Genomic DNA, 15,394 nt, shown 5'->3' with positions numbered 1-15,394 from the left:
GAAAGACAGGAAATGAATCAATAAACCTCAGGCACATGCTTGGCCTGGAAAGACACAGCAAGCATACCCAGGAGCAGAGAGCTGAAAACAAAGGCCCTGGGTAATTTAATTACCAGGCCGGAATCTGCTGACTACCGGTTTAATTGTTTGAACAGTGCCCAAATTGTCTGACAAGGTGACCACCCTACGATTTTTGCACCACTTGCTGCATGTGACCTCCCAGACAAACATGAGAAATAGTTCTAAAGAATGCAAGAATCTTGGGTAACTTTCATTAATCAGACCTATGATTCTGAAGGAAAATTTTTAGAGTCAAATCTTTTTTATAAATAACTCAAGGCTCTCTTTAGCAAATTCAATTACCACATCCTCCATGTTGTCAGGTCAAGAAAATCGTATCCTTCAGAGATGAGCATACTGCTATAGGAGCAGTGGATAACAAAAATTACTCAGAGTACATTTATATGCTCTTATTTACCATTATACTCTGAAAAGGTTATTTTAGGGAGGTGTGGGAGTTGGAAGAGAGAATGTAACTGCAGGGTGGTAATGAGAGGAAGCCAATTTTCTCTCTTGATTCAGTTAGTATTTCCTCATTCATGTTTATCTCCTGAAGAGTAAACCAACAGAAAACTCCTTTCAGACACTGAACAAAGAAGAACCTCTGCCTAACCTGCCAGTGTACTTGTACTGGCCTCACCGAATGAATAAGGTATATGAGGCCAAACAGACCGTCACACTCAACATTCATTCAACAGGTATTTAGGTTTATGTGGTGCCAAATCCTCAGCTCTGAAACTAGTAGAGATAAAAAGATACACATAAAGACTTTAAATAATGATGAAAGGGCATACGTAGATAAATTCGAAAATGAGTTATACAGGAAGAACTATAATGGTCTCATAAGAGAAAACCAATGTAGACAAAATTAATTGAGAAAGATTTTATTAAAGAAATGGAACTTGAGCTAAGCCTTTATAAAAGGCAAGATTTGAATATGTAAAGAACAAAGGGTTTTCTAAAGCTCTAGATGAACATGAACACAGATTTGGAAATTTACACATTTCTATTTTGAGAACCAATATGGAAATCAGTCCTATAGATTTTTTTTTTTGGTCAATAGATTTGATTTGGTAGGAAGGCCACTGGCCAGTTTCCAAAGTACTGGAGACAGGGGCTCAAAGGAATCCAAAATGCAAAAAAAAAAAAAAAAAAAAATATATATATATATATATATATCCACCAAAGTGGACAAAACCATGACATACTTTGCCTGGTTTTTGAGTTTTAATGACAACATTACCTTCAATTCAATCAAATGACATGCGTGAGGAGATAAAGGGAGGGCAGAGAGTCCTTCAGGCAGAGAAACAATAATGTGCAAAGTCACCAGGACAGAAGAAGCTTAAGTTCAAAGAACTTTAAGAACACACGAAACCAGCTAGTGCAGTGGGGCTCTGGCTCTGAAGTCAGATTGTGGCTTCAAGCTCTGGTTATGCCACTTTCTTGCTTGGTGACCTAGGCAAACTGCTCAACTCTGTTTCCTGTAAAATGAAGATATTAACAGTCCCTATCTTACAAGGTTTTCGAAAGGACATAATGACGACAGAATGCATATAGGACTTAGTGTCTAGCACATTTAAGTATTCAAGAAATGATAAACTTTATTATTACCTTCTTTAAAGTTTTTAATGTTTATTTATTTGTGAGAGAGAGAGTGAGCAGGGAAGGGGCAGAGAGAGAGGGAGACACAGAAGCTGAATCAGGCTCCAGGCTCCAAGCTGTCAGCACAGAGCCTGACACGGGGCTCAAACCCACTACCGGGGAGATCATGACCTGAGCTGAAGTTGGACGCACAACTAACCGAGCCACCCAGGTGTCGCAATAATCATTGTTATTTTTAAAGCCAGGGTGTGTGGAGTGTAATCACACTTGTTGGCCTTGTTAAGAATCCTGGACTTTATTCCAAAAACAATGGAAGTCCCTGCAAAGTTTTAATAGTTTTAATCGAATTTTTGTTTTAAAAAGACGGCTTATTTCATACCTCTTATAAGAAACCCCAAAGAAAAAATTTACTGTAGAATTTACTACCAAGAAAAGTTCTGCTCTGAGGAATAGATACCTTTCTTTCTCTCAGATAAAATTCTGTAAATGACTGTATCTCTTTTTCACTCTGAGAGCCAGAAAGCTTAGAGCCAAATCTGAAGTTCTTGGGCCCTACTGCCCGCATATTTGTTTCCTCCTCCCACCTCCCATGAGTGCTTTCTACTCTTATATAACATTTTCTGATTCGTTGTTGTTGTTGTTGTTGTTGTTATCTAGAGACAGAGAGAGAAAGCATGGACATGAGTTGGGGAGAGGGGCAGAGGGAGAGAGAGAAAATTAAGCAGGCTCCAAGCTCAGTGTGGAACCCAATGCAGGACTTGATCTCACAACTGTGAGATCATGACCCGAACCAAAAACAAGAGTTGTACAGTTAACCAACTGAGCCACTCAGGTGCCCTTCAGTTCTCTATTCGTGATTATCTTTTAGAATTATTGTTTTTATATTATTCTCCTTTAAAGCTATTTCAACTGTTTATAGAATGAGGTGCAATCTAACTAACCAAACCAAAAAAAAGGGCATAAACAGCATAACCTCATGATGCATGAATCCTGCACTGTCGATGCATTCCCAGCATGCTACCTGAATCACTCTTTTGGTGTAAACCTAGTCAGATGGCGCAAGAAAACCAGATGGCACAGGAAACCTCTCTCTATGCAAAGGAGGAGCAGATGAGGAGCGTGCAAAGACCTAAGGCCTTTCCGGAATTAGCAGGACAGTTAGGGCAACCAGTGCCAAGAGCAGAAGAGAACTGGAAAGTGGCAGGCTGCTGGGAAGTTATGTACTGGCTCAAGGTTAGAGGTTTTGTTTTTGTATATCAACATCTTTTCCCAAAAGAACTTTACTCTCTTCATTTCGGTCGTTCCACTGTCTTTTTCTCTGAGCTCATGAGACCCGTTGTTTGCTTCACTTATCTTCCTCCTGAACTTGGACCTCCTGGTCAGCCACTTCAACCCTGACCTCTCTGGCCACAGCAACTCCTATATGGATTTGACCTTCTATCATTCCAATCCCTAACCTGGCTCATTCTTACTGTCTACTTCTCCTCCGGCATTGGGAAGCACTGATGACTGTGAGGCTACCATGAACTGCCTCACTGCTAATTACGGATGCCTTTTATTTATCTCCTGAATATCATATAGCACCACCAGCTGCTCTAAACCTTTCCCCACACTGCAGTGTCTAATATACTGCTCTTTCCCTGACTTTTCATCTGCTACATTACATAATGACTTAAATCTGTATTAACAAACTCCTCTTGCACCCATTTCATCCTAAAGCTATAGCCTCAGCCATTTCCTCAGCACAAGCTCTAATTCTCACTGGGATTGCACCTATGCACTACCTTCTCAGAGAAGGAGGGATTCTTCTCTTCTAAGCTAGCCATTCCCTCTGTGCGTGTTTGTTTTTTTTTTTTTAGAAATCAACATGATGCTGCTCATATTTATTCACCCAGTTCATAACATAATACCTGGCACACAGTAGCCAGTGAACAAATTTTTGTTAAATGAGTGAATGCTTGCAAATATGTAGTTTTTTTTTTTCTTAAACAGTTTATTGTCAAGTTGGTTTCCATATAACACCCAGTGCTCATCCCTCTGTGCTTCTGACCCCATTACCTCTTGTCTACCCTGGGACCTTGTTTCACCAACCATTTCTTCTTTCCTGCCTATATTCTTTTCTACTTTCTTCAAACACCAAGACCACCACCACAAAACAAAACCATGATTTAGTACTGTATTCTATAGACTCTAATTATCCCTCAAATCCTTCCTTCTCTCCTCTCTCCTACTTTGAAGATAATTTTTTTTTTTACAAATAGTTTATTGTCAAATTAGTTTCCACATAACACTCAGTGCTCATCCCCACAAGTGTCCTCCTCCATGCCCATCCCCCCTCCCCCCCACATCCATCAGTCCTCAGTTTTTGTCAGCATTCAGGAGTCTCTCATGGTTTGCCTCTCTCCCTTTCCCCCACCATTTCCGCCCTTCTTCTCCCCCTTGTTCCTCCGTCAAGTTCCTCCTAATCCTCCTATACGTGCAAACATATGATATTTGTCCTTCTCTGCCTGACTTATTTCGCTCAGCAGAACACCCTCAAGGTCCATCCATGTTGCTACACATGGCCAGATTTCATTGTTTCTCACTGCCATGTAGTATTCCATGGTATAGATAAACCACATCTTCTTGATCCATTCATCTGTTGATGGACACTTAGGCTCTTTCCATGTTTTAGCTATTATGGAGAGTGCTGCTATGAACATTGGGGTACATGTGCTCCTATGCAGCCAAGATAATTTTTTATACTTTTCTTCCTCTCCTCACTATCCATGTGTCTGTAAATTCTTGAAATCTGGCTTTATTTCCCCATTTATTGAAAATTACTCTCTTCAAAGTCACTAGTGATCTGATAATAATCAAATACACATCCCCTTCACTCTAGGCTCTCTCTCCTTTGTCTAATCGGGACAGAAACTGTCCTTACTTCCCAAGATGCTCTTCTGCTTCACCAATCCTACTTCTCCCAACTGCCTTCTAAAGAAGGTACAATTAAAACTCACATCTTTTTCTTAGCCTTCTTCTAAGATCTCATTATTAATTACAGCTTCACTCAATCATGTCTATGCAGGTAACTCTCAACCCCAGAAGTAGTAAGAGTATAGGGTGGAGATTTATCTGCAAAGACGTGATGAGTGAAGCTGTGTTACCATCACTCAAAACAATAAATTTCCATCACCCAAGACCATTCCCTCTTGCCACTGGTCACTTCTCCTCCCTCCCCAGAAACAGTAGCGACAACCACGTTCCAACTTCTATTACCATGTATTTGCGTTGCCTCTTCTAGAGCTTGATATAAAGATAACCAACTGTACGGATGTACTCTTGTGTCTAGCTTCTTCCCTTCAGCACCATGTGAGTAAGATATGTTCATAGTGTTGCGTGTGGAAGTAGTTAGTTCCTTTCTATTGCTGTGCTGTCTTCCATTCGATTGCTGCACCACAATTTGTTCAGGATACGTTCTCCTGCTGCTGGACGTTTGGGTTGTTCCCACTTGAGAGAAGTTGCCATAACCATTCTTGTACAAGTTATTTTACGGACATTTGTTTTCATTTCCCTTAGGTAAATACTTAGGAGTGGAATTGCTGGGTAAGAGGTAGATGTACATTTAACTTGGTAAGAAACTGAAAAATGGTTCTCTCAAGAACATGGTTGTACCATGTTACACTCCCACCAGCAGTGTATGAGAATACTAGGCGCTTCAAATCCTTATTAGCATTTAGTATTATCAGACTTTTAAATTTTAACCATTCTAGTTGATACGTAATATTACCTCATTATAGTTTCCAATTTATATTTCTCTGAGGACTAATAATGTTGAATGACTTTTCATTTGCTTCCTATTTGATCATTTATATATCTTCTTTTGTAAAGTGTCTGATTCCAGTCTTTTGCCCATCGTTCAAATGGGTGGTTGTTTTCTTACTGTTGAATTTAAGTTCTCTTTTGAATGGTGTTTGCTTTCATATTTCATATCTTCTTCAACAGCCAACAGGTCATATCAAACTAAATGCCTGATGTTACCTCCAACAGCACCTTTAAAATCTAATTTGTAATTTTTTAGTTGGGAAACAGACTTCTCTGTTGCTGTCAACCACATCACAAATATTCTTCAATAACGTTTGCTTTAAATCCTGACTCTCAAGGTTTTCTTTTTGACAGTCAATAAGAACTCGAGAGGTGGTAAAGTATTAACATACAGGCTCTGGGACTGCAAGGGTCAAATCCAGGCCCTCCCACTTACTGGCTGTGTGACTCTGGACACAGTACGGAGTCTTTGAGTGCCTAACTTACAAGGATTTTGTGATATTTAAACAAATAAATCATATAAAGCATTCTAAATAGTACCCAACAAAAACGGAGTGCTCAATAAATATTACTTGTTATTTCAGAACTGGAAATGCCTTTGCTTAAGATCTTTTCTCATGATTCCAACAAATAACATTCTGTTTTCTTTTTTTAAAGTTTATTTATTTTGAGAAAGACAGAGACAGTGCAAGCGAGAGGGGCAGAGAGAATCCCAAACAGGCTCCGTGCTGCTAGCGCAGAGCCCAACATGGGGCTTGAACCCACAAAACCGTGAGATCATGACCTAAGCCAAAACCAAGAGTCAGATGCTTAATCGAATGAGCACCCAGGCACCCCCCCCCCACAAACATTTTAATCTAGGCATTTATTCAGCCTCTTACCTCTAGACAATTAAGAGTCTATTAAATTTATGGCCTCCTTCTTCCTCCTCTAATTCAGACTATGCATCCCTGCAGGATTTATCTTCCTTAAAAAAGTCCTTACACACATCACCACCTTTTGACTCTCAGATGCCCACTGTAAGAAATAATCTGAACCCTTTATCCAAATACTCAAGGTCCCTCACAACTGGTCCTTGCACACACCTCTCAAAGATATACCTCCTACATATAGGACTAAGGAAAGAATTCAAAAAGTATTCAAAAGATTAGGACTAAAATAGAAAAAGCCAGCAGCAGCAATAAACATATTTTACTTAGGAAAAAGGTGGCAAATCTAATCAGCTAAGAGAAGTGAAAGTGGTTTTCTCTGAGGAAGGGAAATGGGGGTGGGGAGGAGGATGGGAAACTTAGCTTGTTTCTAACAAACTGCACAATTATTTGACTTCTTACATTGGTACATTTTTAACTTTTTTAAAAATAAAACTTGGAAAATTACAGACCAAGAGGGATGGGAAATAAAAACAAAGAAAGAAGAAAATTTGTTTATCCACTGAAGTGGACAGCGTCATGTGCAGTTTGGCTGTCGGTTACTAAGGGTGATCCACAGATTTATAGAAGGAATAGTTGGGCACATCCATTTACCTACTGGAGATACCCTATCTGCAGATGGAAGAGTTCGGATTTTATCCAAAAAGCAATGGGAAGTGAAGGTAACTGAACACAGTAGTAATATAATAAAAATAATATCTAGGGAAGATTAAACAGGAATTATATCAGAAATGCACTTGACTGGAAAAGAAATAGGGAGTAGTAAAACATGAGGTCTTCATAATTGAGACATGAGGTGATGAAAGTCTAGATTAGGGTGATGACTGTGGAAACAGAAGGATTTAATTTCAAGTCACTTTTTCAAAAACACAGAGTATGATTTGCTGGCCAACTAAATATGAAACTAAGGTAAAAAAAAAAAAAAAAGGAACACAACACCCTCCAACATAAAGTAGGCAATAAAGGAATACTTATAATGTATAAAGAGTAAGTCCAACATTACAAACATTGAAGATAAATTTTAATGTATAGTTCTTTATAGTTTAATACTACTTACGTGATTCTTTTTCATCTAAACCTCCAATTAAGACATTTCTGGCTCAGAACTCACTTGAAATCTTATACATATTTGGGGCACCTGGATGGCTCAGTCAGTCTGACTCTGGATTTTGGCTCAGGTTATGGTCTTATGGTTCATGAGATCTAGCCCCACGCCGGACTCTGCACTAACAGTATGGAGCCTGCTTGGGATTCTCTCTCTCCCTCTCTCTCTGCCTCTCCCCCTGCTCGCATGTACATGCTCTCTCTCTTTCTAAATAAATAAGCATTAAAAAAAAATACCTCATACATATTTTTCACTACTTGATTAATGTTCCATGGACTGCATTTTTCACTTGTGTTTTACTTCCTCATGGGCTTTATCTCCGAAACTGGCTGGCTACCAGTCTCTTCTGTGCTTGCACCTACCTGAAGCTACAGTTTACTCTGTTTTATCTTGCAATGTTTACCCTAGATATTTTGTATTAAAAAACTATGCACATTTAAAACTCCCAAAATTAGATTTCAGTTTCTATAAAACAATGTGATCCAAACCTTTACCATCAAAAATCTTGGCAAGAAAGAACAATTTAGAATATTCCATTTTCACAGAAATGACACCTGACATGTAATAGCCATTTCTAGTTTACTCATAAAACTATAGCTTAATGCTTTAAAAATATTCCTTTGGGTAAAGACTTAACCTCTTGACCCCACGGCTCTGCTCAACTACTTCCTCATTTCTAGTCTCCCTTTCTGCAGTTTCTTTGTAAGAGCAGTCTATTCTGCTTTCTCCATTTTTCTTATTTGCTGTTAAAACCCTTCAACATAGTAAGGCGCCTGGGTGGCTTAGTCAGTTAAGCGTCCGACTTTCGCTTAGGTCATGATCTCGCAGCTCATGGGTTCGAGCCCCGCATCGGGTTCTGTGCTGACTGCTAGCTTGGAGCCTGGAGCCTATTTCAGAGTCTGTGTCTCCCTCTCTCTCTGACCCTCCCCTGCTCACGCTGTCTCTCTCTCTCCTAGAAATAAATAAAAAAATATTTAAAAACAAAAAAAACAAAAAACCCTTCAATGTAGCTTTTGACCCACTCACTCCACCAAAACTGCTCTTACCAACTGCCAGATACAATGGTCAACAATCATTCCTCATCTTTCTTGATCTGACATAGATATTCATTCACACCACCCTCCTGAGAACATTTTCTTCACTTGGTTACCAGGGCACCACATTCTCTTGTCTCCTTTGCTGGCTCCTGCTATTTCCCCAATCTTTTAATGGTTGAGTGCCTTAGGGAAAAGACATTGGTCTTTTCTCCAATCATAGTCACTATTTAGGTGGTCTCCAGCTATCAAGAAATCCTACTGATTCTTCTTACAAAACACTGTGGATCCGATCCAGAGCACTACGTGTAGTGCCACTCCCCTGCTGAGCCACATTATCTCTCACGTGGACTACTGCAACAGCCTGCTCTGTGTTTCTACTCTCGCTCTCTACAATCCATTCTCAACACAGCAGCCAGACTGGTGCTTTTAAAATGTCAAATTAGGAGAGCCTGTGTGGCTCAGTTGGTTAAGTGTCTGACTTCAGCTCAGGTCACGACCTCACGATTTGTGGGTTCAAGCCTCACACTGCCAGTGCAGAGCCTCCGTGGGATTCTCGCTCTCTCCTTTTTCTCTGCACCTCCTCCTCTCGCGTTTTCTCTCTCTCTCTCAAAATACATAAACTTAAAAAAAGAGTAAAATTAGATCCAATCACTTTGCTCAATCCCTTCTAATGGTTCCCTAATTCTGCCAAAGTCCTTATAATGGCCTACAAAGCCCCTATAGTGCCCTACTCTTGCTTCCCATTTGCCTTTCTGATCTCAGCTCCTACTATTCTTCCTCCTGGCTCACTCTTACTCTTCTCTCTTGCTTGCCTATCTCCAGCCATACTGGCCTCCCCACTACACCTTGTGCGCACTGCTACCTCAGGACCCTTGCATTTGGTCTTTCCTCTCCCTGGATAACACTCTTTCCCCCATATCTATGACTGTACTTTCCAGTCTCTGCTCAAATGTCAGCATGGCCTTCCCTGGTCACTCTATTTAACACTGCAGTCAACTTCCCTACTCCCCAATCCCCTTTCCTTGTTTTACGGTTTCCATAGCACTATCACCATCTAATATACTACACATTCTACTTAATTTCTTTGTATTTCATCTCTCCCCACATTACAATGTAGAGTTCGTACCAGGGATTTCTGTCTGTTTTCTTCACTGCGGTGACTGACTCACTAAACTGAATAGATGAGCCAATATAAGACAGAATAAGAAAGAAATAAAAAGGAAAAGAACAGAAGACAGAAAAAAAGGAGAAAGGAAAAGAAAGAAAAGGAAAGAAACTTGCCCAAGCAAAGCAACAACTAATATGGTGTAGCCAATACCGTAAGCCGGATTTGCGTGGCTTCAAAGCCCATACCCTTCTATTGCAGCATCAGTTAAGAGCTTCTAAACAAATACCTTAGGAATTTAAAGAAGCTCAATAAGTAGTAGCATAATAAAGGAAAGAAATAATTAAAACAGGCAAGCTATCTTTGCTGAAATACAATCAGAAAATGATTTAATCAGAACTATTTATTTAGAATTCAACTTTAAATACATTGCTCAAAACTACAGAAATATACATCTTTCTTTCTTTTAAAATAGCTAAACTTAAGGAAAATGTTGACAGGATTGGAGATTTCTGCTTTCGACCAAGATGGAAGAACAGGGACTGGATTTACCAAGACGACCCCCACAACAAATAAAAGACAAAGATATATGAGACACTGGTTTATAACACACTGAACATCAGGCAAAGAAGAAGAGTGATCCCTGAGAAGCAGGAAATAAATGAAGTGAGACCTATGAATACCCTCAGCTAATGCCTTAAAAGAGGGACTAGGCCGCAGGGTAGGGAGGGAAACTGAGGCAGTGCCCAGCAGAGTCCCTGAGCAAGGAGACAGACCTGAGAGTATCAGAAGAATGAGGTGAATGGAGGTAACAAAACACAGAGCACCAAAGAAGAGAGAGGTATACACACTGAGCACCCCACAGTTTTGATCTGGGAGCATCCGGGGGAGGAGAGTACTGCTTGGCCCATGCATGTGAGAAAACTACCAGAGGCCAGAAAAAGAACCATCTATGAAGATTAGAGAGAACAGTGCCTGGTACCAGGAACGCTGCTTGTTTCTACTGACCAGGTTAAAAAAAAAAAACAAACAAAAACCCAAATTCATGGGGTACTGGATAGAGAACTCCAAAGTGGGGAATAATCATACCTACACTGAGCACTGCTCCAATCATAAAAGGAAGATTCAAAGGACATAAATTTTTCCCAAGAACTTAACTGTGTCCCAGGTCAAAGATAAAGAAGAGGGATAGGAATACAGAGATATGTGGCAACCAATAAGGTAAAACAGACAATGTCAGACACAATCAAAGACTACCAGGCATGTAAAGAAGCAGGAAAATCTGATCAAAACGGGGGAGAAACATTAACCTTTCCAAACTGATTCAGCGCTGACAGAGATATGAGAATTAGGAGACATGGACATTATAAGCTATTAAAACTATATTCCAGATGTTAAAAAAGACAACTAAAGACACGGTAGATCTAAAAAGGAAAAAAAAAAAAAGGCCTTAAGTTTACAGAGCAGAAAACTGCAATGTCTGTGATGAAAAATACACTGGATAAGATTCATAACAAATCAGACATTGTGGAAGATTCGATGATGTGAAGACCTAGAATAGAGCAACTATCCAAGATGAAATACAGGCAGACAAGGGAATTTTCTTAAAAACAGAAAAACATCGGGGCGCCTGGGTGGCTTAGTCGGTTAAGCGTCCGACTTTCGCTTAGGTCATGATCTCGTGGTTCGTGGGTTCGAGCCCCGCGTCGGGCTCTGTGCTGACTGCCAGCTCAGAGCCTGGAGCCTGTTTCAGTCTGTGACTCCCTCTCTCTCTGACCCTCCCCTGCTCACGCTGTCTCTCTCTCTCTCTCTCCTAGAAATAAATAAAAAATATTAAAAAAAAAAAACAGAAAAACATCATCAGTGAGCTGTAGAACAATTTCAAACAGTCTAACAGATGTGTAACTGGAATCTCTAAGAGGACGAGACAGGGATGAGTCAAAAAACTGGTCAAGAATATAATGGCTCTAACTTTTCTGAATTTGGAGAATTTGGTGGAAGCTGTACATTCACAGATCCAGGAAGCTCACTAAACAGAAGCATGAAGAAAACCACACAACCAAATTGTTGAAACCTGTAATGAGAAGGCTGTAAAAGAGCCAGAGAACAGAGACACATCACACACAGAAGAATAAAGGAAAAGAGACAGCAGGCTTCTTGTCAGAAATGAAGCACATAGGAATATAGTGGAGTGACATCTTTCAAGTACTGAAAGAGAAAAACCCAAGTTAGAAATATATACCCAGCACAAATATCTTACAAAAACGGACAAAGAGTTTTAGACATACAAAAACTGAAAGATATAATCAGCAACAGACCTACATTACAAGAAATGCCAAAGAAAATCCTTCCGACAGAAGACAAATGACACCAGATGAAGGTCTGTATCTGTACAAAGAATTGAAAATGAAAGCACGCATCTCTATACAGGGATGTAGGAATAATCAGTCCACTAGGAAATACTGAAATCTCTTTAGAACATAATTGACTTTTTAAATGAAAGAACACTGTATTTTGTGTTTTACAAAATAAGGCATAAATAAAATGTATGACAAGAACATAAGGCCAGAAGGTACAAAACAAAAGTATATTTAAGACTCATACTGTATGTGAAGTCGTGAATGTATGTGAACGTTCAGAGCAATTCATGTTTAATGGCCAAAAACAAAAACCAACCCAAGTGTCTATTAACCCAGGAATGGTTACACTGGGATATATTTATACAATAGAAAGTGATTTATAAACTACTTAGCAATAAAAAAGAAATGATATGTTGATATACACAATAAAACGGATGAATCTTAAAATTTTATACCAAGTGAAACATGCCAGACAAAACAGTGTATACTGTATGACCACATTTATATAAAACTCAAGAAGACACAAACTAATGTCCAGTGACAGAAAACAGATTAGCAGTTGCTTGATGGTGAGGTGGGGCAAGAGAAATCATAGAGAGGCACAAAGGAACTTTGGGAATTATGGATATCTTAGCTGTGGTGATGGTTTCTTTTGTGTGTGTGTGTGTGTGTGTGTGTGTGTGTGTGTGTGTGTGTGTTTGTGTGTGTGTGACGTGTGTGTGTGAAAACATATTAAATTGTACATATTAAATGTATGCAATTTATTATAGGTGAATAATTCCTCACTAAGGTTGTTTAAAAACCATTTTGGACTTAAATGTGCAGGTTAAAAACCAGAAATGTTTAGGCTACCTACAGTGTGCTGCCTTTACAGAGTAAAAATAAAACAGATGAAAACTAGAACAAAATATTTGTAATTTTTTAAGGGTCAGAATGGATCATAAAACCCAATTAAATCAAACAGTCTCCTTATTAGAGGTAAAGCAACCAAGCCCCCGAGAGGTGCAGTGACTTGCCTGGGGTCTTACAGCTACTGCTGTACAGCTCATACAGCTTCTAAACCATACAATCCACCAAAGCGGGCACCAAGTTATTCAGGTCACCACTATATCCTCTATGCCTAAAACAATGCTGGGACATAGTAGGAACTCAGTAAGTATTAGCTGACTGATTCTGTCCCTGGAAGGAAAGGTAAAAAATGAAGGTAAAAGAAAAGAAAAAAGGAAAGAAAATTCCCCTTCCAATATGACTGCAAGTTTCTTCCTGTCTGAGATTCTCCTCTCTTAGGCAGGGGACGGAATTAAGCAACAACTTCAATGCCATAAACATCCAGAATACAAGAGAATATGTTACATCCCATTATCTTTGTTATACTGAATATTTACTATATTTTAATCCTTAAAAATTTCTAGCTACCAACTCTTAAACAAGCAGGAAAATTAACAGGAAATACTCCATTCATGAAGATTAGTGACATATTCAAATTAGTACCAAACGTAAAGAACAGTAAAGTGCTTACCAAAAATCTCTCCATTTTTGGCATACTCTGTCACAAGGTACAACATATTTTTGGTCTCCATTACCTATTGATAAATAATTCCATATTAGTCTGACAGGAAAGGATTTTAATTCTATTACAATTCAACATTCTATAGAGTTACTAAATAAACTACTAATAAAATTACCCAAGTTATGAATAATTCAGAAGATGGCAAAGTTTACAAGACTGACAATATCCTTATGCTAACCCTTCTGTGAAAAACCTAGATTCTTTCGTTTCCAAGGATGGCCCCTGGACCAGCAGAAGTCACATGCCTGGACATCTATGAGAAAGGCAGTATCTCAGGCCCCACCCCAGGCCTACTGACACAAAATTTCCATTTTAACAAATTTTTTAAATAAAAAATGTGATTGTTATGCACGTTCAAGTTTAAGAAATATTAATATAGATAACAGGAGTTTTGAAGAACAACTTTTTATCACCTTCTCACAAACTTTTCTAGCTCTGTGCTATCTGGTAGACTCTGAGGAATAATAAAACAGAGCTCAGTTTATCTGGCCTGTAGCCTAGATAATGTGGCACAATGGGATATTCCTCCTACTATACCGTCATATTGTTATAAACTACTGTTATTTTAAAAACAATGTTCAAAAGTTTCTTCATAACTCCACTGCCATACAGTTTTATTTAGTTTCTCTAGGTTGGAAAAGGAAGCGTGTCAGTGTTACAAACTTGATATTTCAAACTATAATGAGCCAAAAGGAAATGAATTTATAAGTTCAAAATGAGTGATTTTTAGATTCTCTGTAACACTCTCTTTTAATGCACTGGCACATGCTAACAGTGAAAATTTAACTGCCATCTACTCCGAGGCTGAAAACTAATTTTGCTCTAACATGTAGGTTCAGGACTGTTCCCAATCAGGGCAGAAAAGAGCTATCCACAATTTGCAGCTAAATAAGCCAAATAGTAAGTCAATTTAATTATTTAGCTCAAATGAAGATGGAATTATGTGACACACAGTAGTTTTAACCTCAGTTTAGCATATGGTTCATCAGACTTCTAAGGATGTGATCAGTTTCTTATAAGTATCCTCTTTAAGAATTAAAAAAAAAAAAAAAAAGCTTAAAGGGAGGAATACTGTGATATAAATAAGACCTAAGGAGCCATATGCAGTTTCAAAATTTGGGGGATTGTTTTGAATGACACATCATGGTCTCTCATTCTAATGGTAACACTAATGGTTTCCACACCTTTTAAATTGCAAATTCTATCAATAACAAGCTGTCTCACCAAATACGTATGTACATATAAATATACACATGTACCTGCATATGTTTATGTGAACATAAAAAAATACAAATTACACTCTTGTGCTGTGTAACTGTATAAACACATTATATACATTGTAAAGTGCACACAAGAAGATAAATATTAAAAAAATACACATAGATGTTCTAATATTTTCTTATTATGTCCAAGGGACGCTTGTGCTAAGCCATGTGAGTACACACAGTGATGGGCCAGTATTAGCTCTTGTGGGGGAAAAAAGGAAACAGCTTTCTGTGGTGTACATACTCCCACCATAGCCAATTTTGAGTTATTAACACAATAGTCACTGCCTTGTAAAACTTCTGAAAATGTAACAGTCAGATCTTACAAGCCAGTACAGGCTGAGTACAGAACACCACTGGGTGCGCACATCAGACTGTGGAGATCAAAGTCACAGGCTAGCACATTGTAACATTTAGCTTAAAAATAGTTTTCCAATATAAAAATTCTACGTATTAATAGAAATGTTAAAAAAATGTTTTGTATTACATTATCATTCCTCAATGTGAATTACTCTTTAAAAATCGGAGAAAATCTTCCTTTTAAAAAACACAGC

General features: G+C 38.7%; 1 protein-coding gene across 1 annotated transcript in view; it reads right to left on the bottom strand.

Moving 5' to 3' along the window:
• SIK2 (salt inducible kinase 2) overlaps positions 1-15,394 on the bottom strand; it is a 101,455-nt gene that overhangs the window by 85,429 nt on the left and 632 nt on the right. The window contains 1 exon segment of the mRNA XM_077772685.1: positions 13,525-13,588. Within this exon segment, the coding sequence (XP_077628811.1) occupies positions 13,525-13,588 (64 nt within the window).

This window comes from Crocuta crocuta, unplaced genomic scaffold (genome assembly GCF_008692635.1).
Source record: "Crocuta crocuta isolate KB4526 unplaced genomic scaffold, BGI_CrCroc_1.0 scaffold854, whole genome shotgun sequence".
Taxonomy (NCBI): domain Eukaryota; kingdom Metazoa; phylum Chordata; class Mammalia; order Carnivora; family Hyaenidae; genus Crocuta; species Crocuta crocuta.
The sequence above is the reverse complement of the archived record's forward strand: the minus strand, read 5'-3'. Positions and strand labels throughout refer to the sequence as shown.